At 46.0% G+C, this 21,680-nt stretch overlaps 1 protein-coding gene across 1 annotated transcript in view; it reads left to right on the forward strand.

Moving 5' to 3' along the window:
- The window catches only part of TGS1 (trimethylguanosine synthase 1), a 185,269-nt gene that overhangs the window by 65,798 nt on the left and 97,791 nt on the right, over positions 1-21,680 (forward strand). The window contains 2 exon segments of the mRNA XM_029591286.1: positions 3,791-3,952; positions 14,583-14,726. Of these exon segments, the coding sequence (XP_029447146.1) occupies positions 3,791-3,952; positions 14,583-14,726 (306 nt within the window).

Genomic DNA, 21,680 nt, shown 5'->3' on the forward strand with positions numbered 1-21,680 from the left:
TTCTCCCCATGTGAGGGAGCTTCATCTTTTGGATGTGCGTCGGGTTCTCCTAAGATATCTCAAGGTGACTAATGAATTTTGGTCCTCAGATCACCTTTTTGTGTTATTCAGTGGAGCAAGGAAGGGTGGTAAGGTGACTAAGAGTACGATTTCCTGTTGGTTAAAGGAGGCAATTGTTTCAGCCGATATTTGTAAAGGCCGGCCGATCCCTGAGGGTTTGCGGGCGCATTCCACTAGGGCTCAGGTGGCCGCCTGGGTGGAGTGTCAGTTGGTGTCGCCACAGATTTGTTGGGCAGCAACATGGTCCTCTTTGCATCCTTTCACTAAACATTACTGTTTAAATGTTAGGGCCCCAGAGGAGGGCGACTTTAGGGAAAGTGTGCTACGTGCAGGTCTTTCGGGATCCCACCCAGCGTAAAGGGGCTTGGGTACATCCCACTTGTCTGGACTGATCTGGGTATGAACAGGAAAAGAAAATTGATTCTTACTAATTGGTGCTAAATTTCGTTCCTGGAATACCACAGATCAGTCCAGACTCCGATGCTGCTGGTGTTGTAGAGTTTAATTTTGTTCTGCAGAAGATAATTGTATATAGTTCTCACAGTTTGGAGATTTAAACATTTTTTTCTTTCTTGATCATAGTTTAGGGGTCAGTTTGGTTGAGAGTCCCAACTTGTTCCACAGCTCTTCAGAGGAAGAGATCCTGGTGGTTGAGAGTTGCACATCTTGGCTTGGGTACAGGTCAATACTGAGGGACTGCAGGTGGCACTCTTGGTTATTTAGCAATGCCTCAAAATTTTTGTTCTCTGCCTCCATCTGCTGGTAGGGATGCATAAACTCACTTGTCTGGACTGATTTGGGAGAGCCTGAGCCTGTGTTTTTGTGTAGAGATGAGACCCTGAAAAAAGAATTAGGAAAAGACAGACAAGGGGAAAGGTGGGGAAAAAAGAGACCAGGACCAACTGATTAGAAAAAATAAAAAGACCAGACAAGAAAGATGGAAAAAAAATTGAGTTTTTAGTGACTGGAATTTGCCATCTTTGAGAACGTGCATTTCTTACATTTTTGTATTTTGCTCTTTCTTTAGAGTTCCACTGTTCAGAGTCTGGTTTCTCAGGCTTTCTATTTGGTTTTGCTTGTTTCTGTTTCTAATTTGTAGTCTCTTACATCTGTATTAGGTAAGGGTCGTTCTTTGCTCTGCCTGTGTGACTGAGGTGTGCAGTATTTCTGCTAGCATGTGGTTTCTCTGTAGGGATTTGTAGCAGTCCAGCTTGTTCTCTTTGCCAGTAGGTGGTGTACGAGTGTTCCAGGATCTGGTGTAATGTTTGTATTGCTGCTGTTTCATAAATAATGAAAAGTTAGTGCTGGAGTTTGGAATGGCAAGGTTCTAGGTGTGTGTGTGTGTGTGTGTGTGTGTGTGTGGTTTTGTTTTTTTTTTTTTTGCAGTGTTTTGTGTTACTGTCAAAAAGGAGGCGCTAGGGACGCGCTAGTGTCCCTAGCGCCTCCTTTTGCCCGTTTTTACCGCCGGGCCTAATTTAAATACTGAATCACGTGCACCGGCCACTCGCCCACGGACTTTACTGTATCAGCCTGTAGGAGAGTTCACATTGCAACCCGACATGTAAAAAAATATATATATTCAAATTCTGGTGTCACCACAGTTTTGCTGTAGTTTTATTGTAGTTATGAGCTCTGGTCTTTCGAGAAAGAGGATTCATGAAAGAATACATGTTTTTATTACATGTGATTTATTGGATCTGATGTTTGTGCCATTTCCTTTTTATATATTCTCGTGTATTTATAAACTGCAATAAATATAAAATGAATAAAGAATTTTTCATGTTGGTAAGTGCTTGAAATAGCTGTTGGAGACTACTTAGAAATTTTGTCAGGTGCACTCTAAAGCATTATTTATGCATAAGGTTATAACTAGTAGGACTCAGACGTGTATGCTCACTGCCCACCCATGTTAACCTTGCTCCCTGACCCCCCACCCCCCAAAAAAAAAATAGTTCTGGCTATGCCACTGGTTTGCCCCTCAAATTTTCCTCTGCATCCCTGGCATGCTGTTGGCCATGTTAACATAGAACGTTCTCCAGCCAGTTTCTGGCAATAATGTTCTGCCCATGTTTCACATGGGCAAATGCGCTTTTGTTCTGGCCTTGCAGCAAGCTTGTCATGTAAGTTTTTTGAGCCCCAATAACTGACTGAGTTTTGCAGACAGTTGGCCACCAGTTAATTGTTTTCATCCTGTAAACTCTGGTCTGCAGAGTGAACCTTCAAAATTCTAACCCATTACACCTGCCCTCCTCGGTCTGGATTGCTGCATTTACGAAACTGCAGCTGGACACCATTGATACAGAGTTGGTGTTAATTTGTAATGTGTTAAATCGTATGTAGTTAACACAGTTTAATAATATGCCTGTATTTGCCAGGATGGCCTTTTTCTGCCGTCATTACCGTGTTATGTATGTTATTTAATCAAAAGGATCTCAGTCCACACTACAGACATTCAGTGCATTTCAGAGTGAGGTTCTATTTTTGTGCAGTCCTCCCAACGGCGAAGGCTGTTGAGGCATCCTAGAAACGTACTAAGTGAATCTGCTAGTTTCTTTTGTGCCAGTGCGATGGTATGGAACTGCCGCGTTGCACTCGCATCTCTTGGTGAGGATGCCGTGCCACTGGTACTTCTGTTGGCCTGCGTGGGGGAGCTGCATTGGCCGGGGCTCTGAGGAGAGCGCAGCGTCCCTACATCAGGAGATCGCCTCAGCACGGGATTTGCAAGGGGAGATGAAAGGGTCAGGGTTAAACGGCTAGAATGCCAGGAAGTGCAATAAGAATGTGTCAGAAAGTTCACCATGAGGAGGTAAATGGCCTCTTCTCCCAACCCCCTTTATTGGCTAAGTAGAAGATTGGATTTTTCTTAAATGGCTGTATATGAGGGGATGGAAAGAGTAGGTCTTAAATGGAGTACATTTTTTCCCCCTTTTATAATTTTGAATTTTATTCCACGCCTTTCCAAACCCAAGTTACAATTGGGTGTAATATGTTTTCCCCTGCCTCCTTATAATGTAAGGAGTCTACTTGCTTAATATTTTCTCATTTTGTTTCAGTGGGGAAAAATGATTAGTAAATAGGATCCCAAGGGCCTGATTTACTAAGGCATTTTCTCCCATTCTCTATTTATAGGAAAAATGCTTAGTAAATGTTGCCCTTAATTTGTTACCTGGGCCAATGAGGTGAAGTGATTTGAACAATATTTTGGAGGAGGTGGAATATAAAAATGTTTTAAATAAACAAATAAGGTCACAAGGAGTGTCAGCAGGAGAAACAGGATTTTGGACCCTGGCTTCCCTGGTTCTCAGCCCGCTGCCCTTACCACTAGAAGAATACTGTACTTCTTATTTTCCTCTTTCTGATTGGATTATAACATCTTTCCTGTTTCTGTAAACTGTATTTGTGTTTTATAAGGTCACCGTGTTACTTGTTCTATATATAAAATGCTAATAAAGAAAAAGATGCAAAAAGCTACTTACTTACAATGCTGTAATAACCCACAAGAAGTCTCACTTAGCTGCAGTCCTAGATTAGGACATCATAGTTCATTGCCTGTAGTCCTTGGAAGGGGTTCCCTCCCCCCCCTCAAGTTTCACAGCTTGAGTGTTTCAGGTGGTTTGTTTTTGTTTGTTTTTTGTTTTGTTTTTTTTCATATTAACTGCAGCACTGCCTGCTGGATAATAATTTATGTAACGTAGCTGTAATGGAAGAATGTGGATCTTTCTCTTTCTAGCCGAAGGAAGCACACAAAAAAAGAAGAGCAGAAAGAAGAGGAAACCAAAGAGAATGCCGTCCTTGCCCCCAGAGCTCGCTGCTGTTCCAGAGCTGGCCAAATACTGGGCCCAGCGTTATCGTCTCTTCTCGCGCTTCGATGAGGGCATTAAGTTGGATGCAGGTATGCTGCAGCCGGCAGTAGCTTTCAGTGGAGGTTAGCGGTATGCTGTGCACATCTAGCCTGTCTGAAGCCAAGTGACCCCCCATGTTTGTAAGTACTAAAGGGGATGAAGGAAATGAGGTGATAGGGTAAAACCTGTAATGTTTATCCTGCTACACCAGTCCAGACATGTGGGTTATCTCCCCCCTACTAGCAAGTGGAGAGAGAGGACTCTCCATTTTCTGACATCATTACTGGTTGTTACCATGGTGCAGCTCCAGCAAAAAGCCCAGTATTCTCAGTCTCCAGCAGATGGCAGGACGGACTAGTCTGGTACAGAAGGAACTAGTCTCCCAGGCTATGGCCTTTGCCCAGTCTAGTGGAGAATTTTTTGGGCAGTTTTACATTTGTCATCCTTTTCTGCTTTGGCAGTAAATTTCAGGCCAGGCTTCTGATGCTTCCCAGTTAAGCGAGCTGTATGTAAGGCCCTCAGCCCCAGAGGGGTTTGCTAGACCTTAGAAGGGAGCTCAGGAGGAGCTTCTATTTGAAGTTGTGGCCCCCTCCCCTTCTCCTTCTTCCTTATCAGAATTTAAAGAAAAATAAGAGAAAATGGAGAAAGGTGAGGAGATCAGCCACTTCTGTTGAAGGAAGGAAAATCTCCAGTGGACAGGGGGAGGGGTATATTTGAGCTGGTGTAAGAGTCTGCTCTAAGTACCTGGCAAGTACCCAAAAACTAAGTCTATCCCATGTTACTGTTGCTAGTAATAGCAGTGGCTATTTTTCTAAGTCAACTTGATTAATAGCAGGTAATGGACTTCTCCTCCAAGAACTTAACCAAACCTTTTTTAAAACCCAGTTACACTAACTGCACTAACCACATCCCCTGGCAACAATTTCCAGAGTTTAATTCTGCGTTGAGTGAAAAAGAACCTTCTCCGATTAGCTTTAAATGTGCTATATGCTAACTTCATAGTGTGCCCCCTAGTCCTTCTATTATCCGAAAGAGTAAATAACCGATTCATATTTACCTGTTCTAGACCTCTTCAGCCTTTCCTAATAGGGGAGCTGTTCCATCCCCTTTATCATTTTGGTTGCCCTTCTCTGTACCTTCTCCATTGCAACTATCTTTTTTCAGATGTTGTGACCCAAATTGTACACAGTATTCAAGGTGCGGTCTCACCATAGAGCAATACAGAAGCATTATGACATTTTCCATTTTATTCACCATTCTCTTTCTAATAATTCCTAACATTCTGTTTGCTTTTTTCACTGCCACAGCACACTGAGTCGACAATTTCAATGTGTTATCCACTATGACGCTTAGATCTCTTTCCTGGGTGGTAGCTCCTGGCATACAAACATTTCAAAGTGTGTGGTTTTTTTTGTTTGTATTTTCATTCTGCTTTTTAATTGATAGGGATAAATTGGAATCTTTTAGCTCAGAATAGTTTTTAATTACAGGCACTTGGACTACTTTTCTTATTATTGGAACCTCACTGTCAGGATGCCCTAATTCTAATGTGTCATTAGTATCCTTTGAAGATACCTCCCTCGAAACCATGTTCCACTGAGCAACTGTCAGCTTTCCCCTTTGTTCTAGTTTAAAAGCTGCTCTCTCTCCTTTTTAAAGGTTAGCGCCAGCAGTCTGGTTCCACCCTGGTTAAGGTGGAGCCCATCCCTTTGGAAGAGACTCCCCCCTTCCCCAAAAGGTTCCCCAGTTCCTAACAAAACTCAACCCCTCTTCCTTGCACCATCGTCTCATCCACACATTGAGATTCTGGAGCTCTGCCTGCCTCTGGTGACCTGCGCGTGGAACAGGGAGCATTTCAGAGAATGCTACTCTGGAGGTTTTGGATTTCAGCTTTCTACCTAAGACCCTAAATTTGGCTTCCAGAACCTCCCTTCCACATTTTCCTATGTCGATGCCCACATGTACCACGACAGCCGGCTCCTCCCCAGCACTGTCTAAAATCCTATCTAGGTGACGCATGAGGTCTGCCACCTTCACACCAGGGTAGGCATATTACCAGGCGATCCTCACGCCCACCAGCCACCTACATTCCTAATAATCGAATCACCAACTATGATGGCCGACCAAACCCTTTCCTCCTGGGCAGAAATCCTGGGAGACACATCCTCTGTGCGAGAGGACTGTACCACCTGGAGAGCATCTTCATCCTCCCTTGCGGTTTCCAGTACTTTGATGGAGTCTTAATATGGTCTTGGATTTCTCAGCGGGCCCTACTTTTAGACTGATATGTAACCTGTCTTTGCGGTTTCTGACCTTGAAAACGATATTTCTTGTAGCAATTTGTTCTGCGCGGACAGTTTCCAAGCTGCGGGCCTTGTCTTGCCGGGAGCCTTTCCTCCAGCAATACAGCTGCATACTATTCCTTCTCTTTTACCGAAAGTGGCCACTGAATTTCACTTGAATCAGTCCATCTCCCTGCTGTCTCTGGACAGAAAGAGAGAGAATTAGGGGAGTATTGTCGTTGCAACCTTTGGATGTCAAGAGACATATAATCGGTTATCTGGAGGTTACTGAGCCTTTACAGAAAACGGATCGCCTGTTTGTCCTTCACGGTGGTACTAAACAAGGAGAGCTGGCTTCATGGGCTACAGTAGCCCACTGAATTAAGGAGGTAGTCATGGCAGCATGCGTTGATGCTGGCAAGCCGTTACCTAGTCAGGTTAGGGCTCATTCCACTAGGGCTCAGGCAGTATCATGGGCGGAAGTTAGGTTGCTGTCTCCCACTGACATTTCCAGGTATTATTGTCTGGATGTGCAGGCCCGGGAGGACGCAGCCTTTGCACGTGCAACTTTGACAGGACCACGGGCAGCCTCCTGCCCAATTCAGGAGTAGCTTCAATACATCCCACCTGTTCTGGATTCATCTGACTGGACGCTAAGAAATGAGAAATTACTACTTACCTGATCATTTCCTTTTCTTTAGGACACTCAGATGAATCCAGCTTCCCTCCCTTGGCTGCCGAATGATTATACTATGGGCCTCTTGTGTGACAGTGTTACAGGGATTACTGGTAAGTGTTAGTCCAGTCCCTAGACTAGTGTTAATACCTTGCTTTTCTGAGCTCAGTATTTCCTGTTGGCTGAGTATTGACATGGTTATCTGTTTTTAATCAAGTTTTTTGCTAGTCTGTCCACAGTTTGCTTTTGAAGAAAATACTGGCAGGCTGATGTCACTGCAAGGATATATGTACTGTGATGTCAGTTTGCTCCATCTCCTCCATCTGCTGGTAGAGGTGCATAACCCACTTGTTCTGGATTCTGACTGTCCTAAAGAAAAGGAAGTTATCTGGTAAGTAGTAATTTCTCTTTAAGTGTTTCAAATTATGTACTTATTTGAGTTTGAATTGTTAATTTTTTCATAAATGACTGTAACATTAGAATACTGAATTTTTTTTTTTGGGGGGGTGCTAGCACCGCGGAACAAAATGAACGCATGATCCCGAGCTTCGTCCACCCCCGAGCCACAATTTAAGACATCGCGCAGCAAAAAGCTGTAGCTCTGCAGTCTGGTTTGTCAGAGCGCTAGGATGGCACAAAAGAAAAAAGGTCCAGACGTTAAACAATTCTCTTATTCTAAAGCAACAAACAACGAGGACGGGCCTACGGGAGACCGAGAATCCACGCTCTCAGACGCATCCGAGCTGGAGGAGGGAGGCTCAGGTGGATCGGCGGCGTGCTTTACTGAACTACCAACCAGGGACGAATTCAGGCGTTGGTTTGGTGATTTGCGAAAAGAAATGAAAAATAGCAAAACAGAATTACTCTCCACAATATCTGAAATGCGTGAGTAGATGTCTGAGATTGGGAGGAGAGTGAACGACTACGACATGAGACTGGATGCCAAGCGGTAAAAATCGAGGTCTTGCAAAAAAAAATCTTGTTCAAATCATAGCGACCATGAAGACTTCAGACAAAAATCGAGGATTTGGAAAATCGGAGTAGGAGGAATAACCTGAGGTTCTGCGGTGTTCCTGAAAGCGAGGAGTATTCTGACTGTGGGGCAACGATCAGGAAGATTTGTCGTTTTTTGCTAAGCCAAAAAAATGGCGCTGTTGAGGAGGATAGCGTAGTTGAGGTGGAACTGGAAAAGGACCCACAGATCATTGGGCCCTAAGATAAATAATAAAGTGAGAGATATTGTGGTATGCTTCAACCGGTTCACAGTAAAGGAGAAGGTCTTCTGGTCGGCCAGAAAACAACAAATTAGTTATGGGACTCGCATACAATTGCAGTTTTTGCTGACATATCCCGACAACTCTTAGGCGGAGACTGGAATTCCGAGACATCACAGCGTTATTAAGGAAAGAAGGAATAAGATACCGGTGGTTATTCCTGTTTGGCATAGCTATGACAATTCAAGGATCCACAACCAAAGCGAAAACTGTTGAAGAAGCAGCGGCCATTTTGAAAGAGGCAGGCCACGCCATTAAACTCACAACCTCAGCAAAAGACACATCCCAAACATTGAATGTGGACACCCCCAGGTGGCAGAGAGTGTGCAAAGGAGGCCGACGACTGTGGCGGATTTCGGGGGAACCATCTCAAGAGAAGGACAATGGGAAGGGGTGAACGTTCCCACAAGAACATCTGGTCTTGGCATGTCGGGAGTTCATAACAGGGAACAGCATTGGTTTGGGAATATTATTCAAGGTATCTGTTTATTAGTGATTTCTTATTAATGTTTGTACAATTAGGGAAATGTTACAAAAGTGGCTCGGGGAGAGTCAGGACATGTTCCGTGAATGTATCTGCCCCCATCTGCGGTAGCAGATCCGCTGTGGGAACACAGCAATGGGTATAGTTATGGGGAAGGGGGGAGGGGGAAGGGTGATAACAGCATGTTTGCTTGCTCTACATGTTCTTTGAGCACAGTAAAGGGGAGCTTCATTTTCAGAGGGGTCTACTTCCACTGAAGGGAGTCGCATTATGGCTGGGACTGTATGGCATGGGGGCGAGTCCAGCATCACACCTCGAGAGGGCGAAGAGGGAAATTGCAAGAGTTAGGAAGCACTTTTGTAGAGGTAATAGACAGGATGATGACGATTAAAATTCTATCCCTTAATGTTAAGGGACTGAATAATCCACAAAAAAGGCACCTATTTAGATCAGAGGTGCAAAGTTCAGCAGCGGATATCTTTTTCCTACAAGAAACTCATTTGAAAACGCCGCTACGAACGGCTACTGCAATGGCCACTATTCCCCCGCCAATTGTTTGCGGCGGCCACTAAAGAGTCACATTACACTGGAGTGGGAATTTTGTTCCATAAAGATCTACAGTGCCATGTTTTGAAATTTTGGGAAGATCCCATAGGACGCCTCCTGTAATTAGAAATAGCTAAGGAGGTATATTCTTTGCTTAACATTTATGCTCCAAATATGGATCAGCAAGCATTTCTGGATGAGATTGGGGCATTGTTGGATTCTGAAGGGGAGGGGCACCTAATAATAGCGGGAGACTTTAATATAACGCTGCAACCTAGGATAGATAACTTATCGTGGGGGGGGGGGGGGGCTTAGGAGGAAAATCACTCGCCAACACCTCAAAAACTTCATCTAGAAGAGGGACCTGCTGGACATATGGAGGCATAGAAACCCTGCCCAGAGGAATTATACATTCTATTCATACCTCCACAACTCCTATTCTAGGATAGATTTTTTTTCTTAGTGGATAAACTTATGTGCTCAAGGGTTGGTGAGGCAGATATGGGACAAATTATATGGTCTGACCATGCTCCTACATGGTTGGGTATACAGATCCAAGGGATTGAGACGGGGAGGCGATACTGGAAACTAAACGATACTTTACTGGATGATGACAGGTTTTGTTCTGCAGTACAAGAGGTAATAGAGGACTTTGATCAGCATAATGGGGATCAGACGTCAAATAAGTCTTTGTATTGGGAGTCCCTAAAGGTGGTTCTGAGAGGGAAGTTGATATCGCAAGCCTCATTTAAGAAGAAGGAAAAATTAGCACGTAAGGCAGTATTAAATGCAGAAATTGCCTGTTTGGTACCTTTTATGCAAGGCTTCTAATCTCAATCTGTATATACAAAATTGCAGCGGGCTAGGCAGGCACTTAGCATGCTACAACTGGATACTATCTCATTACAATTAATGATGGTAAGACAAGAGCATTTTGAATGGAGCGAGCCAGCAGGCTATTGGCCAGGAAGTTGAAACGGGTTAGCACAGAACCAAATAAGGGTGCGGGATAAAGATGGTACTCTGCTCTCATCTGCTGATGACATCCAGTGCAGGTTTCAACAGTTTTATGGGGATTTATATAAAGCGGACCTAGATATACAGTGGGAAGGGATTGAGACCTATCTAAACCAGGTGGCACTCCCCCCAAATATCGGATGATGAAAAGCAGTTCTTTGAAAAAGAAATCTCTCAAGGGGAAATCCTGCAAGTGATTAAAGAGCTCAAAATCAACAAAGCCCCGGGGCTCGATGGATTCACTGGCCTTTTTTTATAAAAACAATCTGCTAACTGTTTAGCCCCCCGCATAATGGAAATGTTTAATGATCTAAGACATGGCAAATCTCTCTTTCCTGGGTCCAGTATAGCAGGGATTACTATATTGGCCAAGCCTGGACACAATCCTGTGAAATGTGGGTCATACAGGCCTGTATCTCTGATCAGTATTGACTTGAAGATTTTATCCAAAATTTTGGCTAATTGTCTAAACAGGGTAATGGCAAAATTGATACACCCAGACCAGGCAGGGATACTGCTTGGATTGAATTACACCCCTTTGGTGTCCAAGGTCTTCAAGGACTTGGACAACTGGGCAAAATTTTCTCTGGCATGGACGGGAAGAATAGCTTCCATAAAAATGAATGTCCTTCCCAAATTTAATTACCTATTTCAGTCATTGCCAATACATCCCTACCGCCTTCTTTAAATGCTGTCAGAAACGGCTATTTGCATTTGTTTGGAAACGGAAACCGCCTAGGGTTACGGAGCGGGTTAGGAGTGCCCCAGCTGAGCTGGTTCTATGCTGCCGCCCAGTGAGTGCCGTTCGTACCTGGAACAAACCAGGAGAGCAACAAAGCTGGGTTACCATAGAACAAACAATCATGGGAGCCATGCCAGTACAGGCCCTCACTTGGCAACCTCAAGATATGTGGCTGGGGTGGGAAAACATTCCTCCATCCCTTCAAACTACCCTCCGCACTTGGAAGCAATGGCGACATGCTCTAGTGGGTAACAGGAGGTACTTTTTAAGCTCTTTGGGGAATGGAAAACTCAAGGAATAACGTTCCTTGGGAAGATATGGGGGCCCGAAGGGCTCATGATACTAGAACATCTAAGAGAGATACACCATTTATCACCCAGGGCCACATTCCCCTACTTGCAATTATATCATTTCATATGGAAGGAAGACATTGGAAAAGACTTAGCACTGGGGAAAACCCAATTTGAATGTTGGTGTGAGCAGGCTGCACGGATTAAAGGGGGGATTATCCAGGATTTAAAGTCTCCTCCAAAAAGACCTCGGTCAGAAATCCGCTTTTCTCTTGGGCAGAGTATTGGCGGAGGAGGCATGGGATCAGATATTTACTAACACCAAACGCAGTTCAGTATCAGCGCTGGTATTGGAAAATAGCTATAAAATGTTATTCCAATATCACCTTACCCCCAAAGACTTTATAAGGCTCACCTCCGCCAGGATGATCTATGCTGGAGAGGATGTGGTCAGAAGGGAACGTACATCCATATGTGGTGGGAGTGCCCTGGAGCTAGAAACTTACAGGAGGGAGTCTCCGTGCTTCTCCAGCAGGTCCTTCATACCCCATACAGCTGACCCCTGAGTTGGCATTATTGAATACACCAACTGACTGCCCCAGGAGTATGGGGGTATTGGTGAATCAAGTTGTCCTGGGCACTAGATGTGTGATAGCAGCCAATTGGAAAATGCCCCCCTCTTAACAGAAGTTCTGTTAAAGCTGGATAAAATGTGCGAGTTATATAAACTGATAGTCGGCACAATACATTACCCAGATTTATACAAGTATGGAACCCCATATTTACTATGACGGGAGGTATCCTGAATTATGCATTGTATAGTGCTACAACCCTTTCTGTGGAAGGTAACTGGTCCAATATGACCTGGACAGCAGCACTCAGAATTTAGCTAGCACCAAGATATTTGTAATCCCCGCTAATGGGATTGTTGAAAATGAAGCAGTAATGAATATGTACATATATTTGTACGTGTAGAGTTTATTTACTTGGATACAAGTTGTTAAGTTATCATCCTACCAGTTCAATAAAATATTTACAAAAAAAAAGAAAACTGATTTTTTTTTTTTTTTGCTGGAGCTGCACCATGGTAGCTACTAGTGATGATGTCACAGAAAACGTTGTGTTTGACTCCATCTGCTGATAGGGGGGAGATAACCTACACATCTGGACTGGTGTAGCAGGATTCAAATCATCAGGTAAAACTACTCCTTGCTTGTCCATGCCAGATCAGTCCGAACAAGTAGATTGTCGCCCTTCCATCAGATGGAGATAGAGGGAACAAGTTCAAAGCTGACTTCTCTCCCCTCATATTGAGTCTGGTGCTGCCTTCAGCTCTGCATTATTCCTCTGTCCCCAGTAGATGGTGCAGACACATGGACTGATGCTTCAGCTAGGAGTAGACCTCTCCCAGGAAGGCTGTACTCTGTTCCCAGTAGAGCATAGGCCGTGGCTTAGGGGCACTTCTGGTGACTGACCTCATTCTTCCTTCCCCTTGGGAACAGAGTTCCCACACCAAGGGGTTAAGCACTGGACGGTCTCTGATGACTCTGTAACCTTGGTGGATCTGGGAGCAAAAGCTAACGACAACACAGGCTCCTATTCTTGGAGAGCAATGGGGAAAGCATAAATATTTATCAAAAACAACAACAAAAAAGGCTCGTAGCACAGCCTTTTCCCTGGACTGTCTCCCAGTCTCCTATGGTGATGTTTCAGATTTTGGACTTGGTCAAGGGGACTGAAATGATCTCCCACCCTCCATTTGTTTCCAATATGGCCATGTGTTAAAAAAAAAAAAAAAATTGTGATGCTAGAGGCAAGTCACAGCACTTCAGTATGTCGGCTGGTTTATTCTGTCTGACTTGTGAATAGGCAGATGGGTGCAATCTACAGAGTGTCCTCACCCTGCCAAAAGCCAGGTTTGCTCATGTCAGAATGCAAAATCTGGGAGCCTGGTCCAGAACTCTCTAGACAAGGTAAATTGACAAGAGAACTGTTGCCCTAGCTACTGAAACTTGTTCTGCCAGGGCAGACTAGTAAGACGAGCCAAATTCCACAAGGTGAGGACGTAGCCTGGGAGCTGGGAATCCTGCTGCACCAGTCCAGTACGTGCTACCACCTGCTGGAGAGAGAATACTGGCAATTGCCTGTTCTGCACTGTCCTACGTACCAGTGATGAGGTCACTGGGAAACAGGTTTAGTCACCACCTAGTAGGGCAGTATCTGGACTGGTCGCCCAAGGTTCACGGAAAGGAAATGTAACATATAAGACTACATTTCTCCTTTTCATGCACATTGACAGCTTTGTGACAAGCTATTTGCAGGCATACATTCTTTAGTGAATAGTAGATAAAAATGCAGGTTTTATGTCCAGTAATGGCCCTCCATTCCCACCCAGGGTGCAAAAAAGGCTCCAAGCCCTGATGCTTCCCCTCTGCCTCAGCCCTCCCTTCATCTACCCCAGCCGATGCAGTAGAAAAGATGTTAGGGGCAGAAGACTCCTACCCCCCCCCCCCCCCCCCCCCCCCCCCCCCCCCCCCCCCACCTTGCTCCATTGAGGAAAATGGCACTGACTGCCCTGATGCTTTCCTTTTCCCCACCTGTGCACGGGGCAAAAGAGCGCATCAAAACAACCAGGGCTGTTTTTCTCATTGGAGCACATACCGGGATAGGAAGAATCCTTTCCAAGATTTTCTCATGTTTTTTTGCTATATATTTGGCATCTGAAAGTTGAAGAAAAGGTTTGGTGTCCGTTTTTTTTTTTTTTTTTTAAATTATTATTAGTAAACTGAGGATTCTAACCCAAAACTGAGAAAGCAGACTGAACTGAAAGAATAAATAAATAAATAAAAATAGTCAATCCTGTTCCATCTTTCCAGTGTGTTAGGCATTTGGTGTGCTCTTTGTACATCTCTGCAGTTGCTGATATTGTTACCAGCCTTGGAGATATTGAGGGTTTGTTTTCCCTCTAAGAACTGTACATAACATTACTTCCATTGATTGTTGGCCCAGGAATCCCCCCCCGCCACCTAAGTTGAATGGCAGCTTTTAATCACCTTGGAACACTGATCTATGTAATGAAAAATTGATTGCCTTAGAAATACCACCTTATAAGAACAGTGTGCGTTGTCCTCATTTCTAATCCTCCCTGCCCTGCATGCAGTCTTAATATAATTCACCGAAGCAGCGATGTGTTTGCAATGGTTTGATTATGGTGCGTGATAATTCTCTGTCCCTTCTTCCTTTTATAATCCTTGGATTCATGCTGTGGGACACGGCGAGCTGCGTGTGGAATTTTCATTCCAGTAGTCTCTTGACTTTGTAATGGTAGAGAGAGAAAGAGATTTACAATTTTTTTTTCTTCTCCATTAGAGGGCTGGTTTTCCGTCACACCAGAGAAGATTGCACAGCACATTGCAGGACGCGTGCGACAGTCTTTCAATTGTGACATCATAGTCGACGCTTTCTGCGGTGTTGGAGGGAACGCGATCCAGTTTGCGTTGGCAGGAAAAAGAGGTAACCCGTGAGCGGCATGTGGCAGGGATGGTCAGCTGTGCTCATCAAGGAACATGAACAGCCATGGATCAGGCCAGTGATTCCCCCCAGTCTGTGAGCTGTGGAACCCTAGTTGGTCCATGTAAACGGGGGAGGAACTGATCATGAGACTGCAATTCGTGCAAGCCATAGAGATCAGCAAGAGTGGTTACATCAGTGGTAGCCTCTTCCCCTCCCCCTCCCCCACCCTCTGCCCACCAGAAGCAGCAGCAGGGAGCTGGGATGGGGGAACAGAGAGATGGGATAGACTTGTGGGGATGGACTGAGGTTCCCCAAACGATTTGGAAGTTAAAGGGTTCGCACAGCCAGACAGGTTGGGAACCCTCAGTTTATGCCAGGCATATACATGTATCTCATAAATGTGGATTATGGATATTTTGAAAATCATAAATAAACAGATCACCAGCTTAGCTAAGTTGTATACTTGGCACACAGAAGGCGGAACTGTCATTAGTGTGTGTGTGATTTTTTTTTTTTTTTTTTTTTTTTTGAGGGGGGTTCAACCAAGATATTTGGTTTGCTGGGGGACTTCTTAATAAAATCAAAGCCCTGTGCATTCTATTAATGTGCCCCTCTCTTCTCCTCTGCCAGATGTGCTCTGTTCTGTTTCTTTATCCTCAGATTTCTTCCCTGCCTCATCCTTCAGCTAGTGCAGCACTGATTATAACCTTTGTTCCCTGTAGTACCATGGATCAGTCCAGACACCTGGGTTTTGCCTCCCCTCCAGCAGATGGAGACAGAAGTTTATTCAAAACAACCCTGTCATATATACCAAGGTGCCACCCACAGTCCCTCAGTCTTACTCTGTCTCCAGCAAATGGCGAAGGTGCGAAACCCACAGTCTCTTCTGATTACCTGATTACAAATAGTTGGTAGAGCAGGATTGTAGTAAGGTTTTGAGCTGGCAAATTAGGGGGATTCTGTTCCTTTAAATTTTAATAGGTTTAAAAAAAAAAGTCCCTCACAGACGGAGGTTCTATGAGTCTCCCAGGGGGTTGCTAGGTCCTGAGGGGACCATCCTTCTGGTTGAGACAGCTGCTATTAAGGGTCGAGGATCCTGCACTTGGTTGTCAGCAGCATCGGGGTGATACCGGGGAGCCCTGCTCACTCACCCCTACAGGAGCAGGGCCTGCTCCAGAACCAGGGACAGCGATCGGGCAAGTTTTCTGTTCAAAAAAAAAATAATTTTTGGTTTTTATTTTTGTGCGCTGACTCTTCGGTACCTTTCTTGACTTCCCCGCTTCTCTGCGCCGCTGTTTTCGCTGCTTTTTGCCACTGTTTTCTTACTTTTTTAGCTGCGGCAGGGGTGCCTTGGGAGTGTTGCCGCACATGCGGCTCAGTCTGTCAAGAGAGGGCCTGTGCGCTGACTGCTTGCCCGGAGGGGAAGGACCCTCCGTTTTGCCCCTGGAGGGTTGGCATCGGACTCCTCGGCCCTCCACGCGGCTGCCGGCAGGCTGCGTGGCCCCAACTGATTCGTTCCCGCTGAGCGTGGGAATGGAGGCCATCTTGGATAATTTTCGGGCAGCCACGCAGACCGCAATGGGGAGGGGTTTTCACCACCCTCACTATCTCTGCAACGGAACATCCCCGGGGGGATGTGCCAGAGGGCCTGGACTCTCCTGCAACAGGAGTTGGCCCTGAGGGGGCTGATGATACCTCTTCTGTCTCCTCTTTTTCTTCGGAGTTCGTGCTGCTGATGCACAAGGCCTTTAAGGAAAAAAAGGCAGGGAAGAAACGGGAAAAAATCCTTTCGCAGACTCCACATGGAATAGTGAGGAAGCATGCAGGACGGGAGCCGAGGGGTTCAGGCTATGGAAGGCGATGATCCAAAGGTGGTTCGCCTCTTTAAGAAAGATGAATTGAATCTGCTTATTCCGGCCATCCTGGGGGAGTTAGGCTTGTAAGCCCTGTCGGCGGAGTCTCGGTTGGGGGCTATGGATCCGGTATTGCTGGGACTCTGGGATCCTGCCGTTTCCTTCCCTTTCCATTTCTCGGCAACGGATCTGCTGTTTAGAGAATGGGACACCTCAGATTTGGGGTTGAAGGGTCAGTAAAGCAATGGACAAGCTAAATCCTCTGCCGGAGGAGGCATTAGATCTGCTGAGCGTCCCGAAGGTGGATGCAGCAGTGTCTGCCGTCACGTTGAAAACCACTGTCCCAGTCACGGGGGAAACGGCCCTCAAGGACCTGCAGGACAGGAAGTTGGAACTCCAGCTCAAGAAAGTTTTTGAGGTATCAGCGCTGGGGGTCCAAGTGGTGATGTGCAGTAATTTTGCTTTGCTTGCGGGTCTTTGTTGAGCCCAGCAGCTACAGGCTAATGCCAGCCTCTTGGAAGGGGAGGCTCTTCAGGCAGGCAGGCTTGAAGCGGTGATTGCTTACAGCGCCGATGCTCTCTATGATCTATTGCGGACGTCTGCTAGATCCATGGTCTCCGTGCGCAGGCTTCTATGGCTGCGGAATTGGGCAGCGGATGTTTCGTCCAAGGCCCAGCTTGGCTTGCTTCCTTTTAAAGGCAAGTTGCTGTTTGGCAAGGATTTGGAAGGCATGATTCAATCTCTGGGAGAGAACAAGACTACCAGAACAAGACTACCAGAACAAGACTACCAGAGGACAGGCCCAGGTCGAGAGGATCATTTAAAGCTCAGTCATTTCCGTGGTAGTAGGAGACCCCGACCGGCGCGATCATCCGGGTCGTCCTTTCACCCAGGTTCAAACAGGCAGCAGTCGTGGTCTCAGTCCTTTCAAGGCAGACGTTTTAGCAGACCAGGTAACCCCCAGTCGGCTGCGTGGGCTATGGCCTCACAATGAGATACTGCCGGTCCATTCCTCAGTACCTGTCGTCCATAAAGTACCAATCGTGGGAGGCAGCCTATCGCTCTTCTTCGAGGAATGGACCAAGCTAATGTCGGACCAGTGGGTTCTCACCGTGATAAGTCAAGGTTACGCTTTAGATTTTATACGGTGCCCTCAGGACCTCCTGATCTCTCCATGCCCGTACCGAGAAAAGCGAGAGGCAGCAGTATCAGACATTCTAGGTTTCCTTCAAGCCGGACTTTCTAAAGGTCTTTCCTGTAGTTCCCTCATGCTACAGGTTGCAGCGCTCTGGTTGTCTCAGAGGTAAGGTCCAGGGGGTAGCGTTGGCGTTGTACCCAGATGGGGCAAAGCACTTACGTCCTCTGCTTCGTCACCCGTGTCCTTCCTGGAACCTCAATTTGGAACTTTTTGTTCTTGAGTGCTCCGCCTTTTGAGCCTATAAAGTGGACGACGCTGAAGGATCTCACGCTGAAAGTGGTATTTTTGGTAGCGATTTCTTCGGCCCGTCGGGTGTCGGAATTGCAGGCGTTGTCGTGAAGGAAACCTTTCTTGCAGATTTCTGATTCAGGTGTGTCCTTGCGGACAGTTCCCTCCTTTCTCCCGAAGGTGGTGTATTCTTTTCACTTGAAAGAGTCAATACAAGCTTCCGTCATTTTTGGATGTGGACTGATCGGATCCTGCTGCAAAGGATTTACGGAAACTGGATGTACGCAGGGCTCTGCTATGATATCTAGAGGTTACGAATCTTTTCCATGTGTCAGACCATCTCTTTGTGTTGTGGAGTGGTCCGAAAAGAGGTAGTATGGCATCCAAAACTACAATAGCTCATTGGCTGAAGGAAACTATCAGTTCCGTGTATTTACTGCATGGTAAGACGGTACCGGTGGGACTTCGTGCCCATTCTACGCGGTCACAAGCCGCTTCTTGGGTGGAATGTCATCCACTCTCGCCCCAGGAAATTTGCAGGGCGGCTACTTAGAAGTCTTTGCACACCTTTGCAAGGCATTACAGATTGGATGTTCAAGCTTCGGATTCCGGCGGATTTGGGGAAGGAGTGCTCCGAGCGGGCTTCTCAGATTCCCACCCTAGGTAACAGGCCGATACAGTAAAAGTCGCGGGAGAGCGCCCACTCTCCTGTGCTCGCGATTTAGTGTTCAAATGAGGGCCTGCGGTAAAAAGAGGCACTAGCGCGTCCCTAGCGCCTCTTTTTTGACAGCAGCGGCTGTCAGCGAGTTTGACAGCCGACGCTCAATTTTGCCGGCGTCGGTTCTCAAACCCGCTGACATCCACGGGTTCGGAAACCGGACGCCAGCAAAATTGAACGTCCGGTTTTCAACCCGCGAGCTGTGGGCTGATTTAAAATTTATTTTTTTTTAATTATTTTTTACTTTTGGTACCTCCGACTTAATATCGCCGTGATATTAAGTTGGAGGGTGTACAGAAAAGCAGTTTTTACTGCTTTTCTGTACACTTTCCCGGTGCTGGCAGAAATTAATGCCTACCTCCTGGGTAGGTGCTAATTTCTGAAAGTAAAATGTGCAGCTTAGCTGCACATTTTACTTACTGAATCGGGCGGAAATAACCAATAGGGCCATCAACATGCATTTGCATGTTGCAGGCGCTATTAGTTTCGGGGGCTTGGCTGCACGTTTTCGACGTGCTATTATCCCTTACTGAAAGGGTAAAGCTAGCGTGTCGAAAACGCGCGTCCAAATGCGGGTTAACAGTGCGCTCCACCGAGCGCACTATACTGTATCGGCCTGTAAGTTAGCTCTAGTACATCCCAGGTGTCTGGACTGATCCGGGTACGTACAGGGAAAGGAAATAAAGTTTCTTACCTGATAATTTTCATTCTTGTAGTACCACGGATCAGTCCAGAGCCCCGCCCGTGGCTGTGTACACTAAAATAATGGAGAATCCACTCGTATAATATATTTTTATCTGGATATTTGTACTACCTTATCGCTTGTTTTATTGGTTCTGAGAGTTCTGTTCCCAGTTGAGGGTTTGACTGAGCCTTATTATAGATGGAAAGAGAGTTAGTTGTATAGTTTGGGTTTGTTCCATTCTGCTTTGACATTGTGTAAGACTGAAGGACTGTGGGTGGCACCTTGGTGAGTGGCACCTTGGTGGACAGGGTTGTTTTGAATAAACTTCTGTCTCCATCTGCTTGAGGGGAGGCAAAACCCAGGTGTCTGGACTGATCCATGGTACTACAGGAACGAAAATGATCAGGTAAGAAACTAATTTTCCTTTGCCCCCCACCTCACATGTTTCAGCAAGAGTTATTTTGTCAGAAGCACAGTGTCTGGGTTGCTGCCGATTTCCATGACAGCCAGGCAGTCGGGCTTTTCAGAGGAAGAAAGTGACTTCTCTGCAGCACAGGGGAGCACAGTGCAGGTGCATGGGAGACATGGGCCGGAAGGAGGGTCAATTTCAAAGGGATATCTGTAGGTAAATTAGCCGCTGAAACGGCCCTTTGGAAAAGTGTGTGACCTATAAGCGCGTAAAATCGCACGCGTGCACACTGTATGCTGGAGTCTGGAGGGGGTTGAGACTTACATGCATGCCTCTTGATTTTAAAATGTGCATGTAAATTCTCTGCACACAACTGTGTGCACCGGGTAGCAGCACAGTTTCCTCATGGTTTTACCAAGATAATTTTCAAAGCGAACTTTGCATAAGTCCGCTTTGAAAATTGGTTTCATTTAAGCACATATTTGCAGGCTAAGTGGTGTATGATGTTTCAGAATTACACCTAAAATGCCATCCTAGCTGGCCTTAGTGACTGCTAGTACTGTAGAGATTACATTTGGAGCAACTGCACTTGGAAGCACTTCACGTGTGATGCTGCTGTGGGAGCGGGAGGCCTGCAGTTGAATACTTGACTAGGTTTCATAACCGTACCTGTGATTTGAATAGTAGATTCGAGTTAAGTAGCTGTCTACTTCTTAAAGGAGCAATCTTTCCTTACACTTCTATTTCTTTAGGTTTTTAATTTAAGCTAAGGGTCCCCAAAATTTTCAAGAAAAGGATCACATCAGACATTTCAAAGCCCTGAGAGGGCTGGGCTAAATCCGCATTCGGCATTTGAGGCAGAAGGGATGGCGGGAGCACCCTCAGAGTTGTTTGCTGAGAATGGTTTGGGGGGCTGGGAGAGACCATATCTGGCCTTTCGGTGATTTGAAATGCTGGGGAAGTAGGGAAACAAGGCTAGGATTTCCAGGAGTGTATAGGGCTGTAGTAGATAGTGCGTAAGTAATAATTTCTAGATTCTCCCACGTTGGCAGCCCTGCTATACCTCCAGCAACCTTGCTGCTTGTTTCCCTATCTTCCCCATTATCTGCCCCCTCCCCGGTGTGTGTCGGGGGGGGGCAGATAATGGGGGGGGGAGTGTGTGTGGTGTATTCTTTCATAAAACCCACATGCATTCTTTCTACCTCTTTTTCCCTTTCTCATCCCTTTCTTTCACTGCTTCCTCCTTGTTGCCTCCTCTCAAATCCCTCCCCTTCTCTTTTCTTTCCTCTTTTGCCACATACTAGGTTCATGGTATGAGCAAAACCACCTATGGAGACATTACCCTAGGAGGAGATGCTCTGATTTGGGATGTAGCTTATAGTAATGAGGACATCTGCTTGTTGCACCTCCAAAGTCTGCATCCTTAGGGATGATGTCTATTCTCCCTCCCTCATGGTAGAGAGCTTCAGGAAGCCACCATCCTTGCCTGGCTTGTTCCAGCATTCCCACAGAATCCACCGTTCAAGCCTGTAAATGCCTTCTTCCCCTCCACAGTGGCCGAAAACTCTTCATGGCTGCACTGTGGGCGCTCTCCCCTGTCTTCAGCCCAAGTAGCTCTGCCTGCGTGAGCAGTGCTAATTCCAGGAGTACATAAGGTAGTCAGTCTCTGCTCCTTCCGCTCTGATGTGCTGTTTTTAATACTTCCGACTTAAGTAGCAGTGGTGGAATGTGCTTCTAACTATTGCAGGTCCAATCAAGCTACTTCTGCCATTGTTGCTGAGTGCCACATGAAGTTCAGTTAAGGGCCACACCTAGTCTGTGGGCCATAGCTTGGGACACCCCCCCCCCCCCTCCCAGTTAAGT

The sequence above is a fragment of the Rhinatrema bivittatum genome, chromosome 2, assembly GCF_901001135.1.
Source record: "Rhinatrema bivittatum chromosome 2, aRhiBiv1.1, whole genome shotgun sequence".
Taxonomy (NCBI): Eukaryota; Metazoa; Chordata; class Amphibia; order Gymnophiona; family Rhinatrematidae; genus Rhinatrema; species Rhinatrema bivittatum.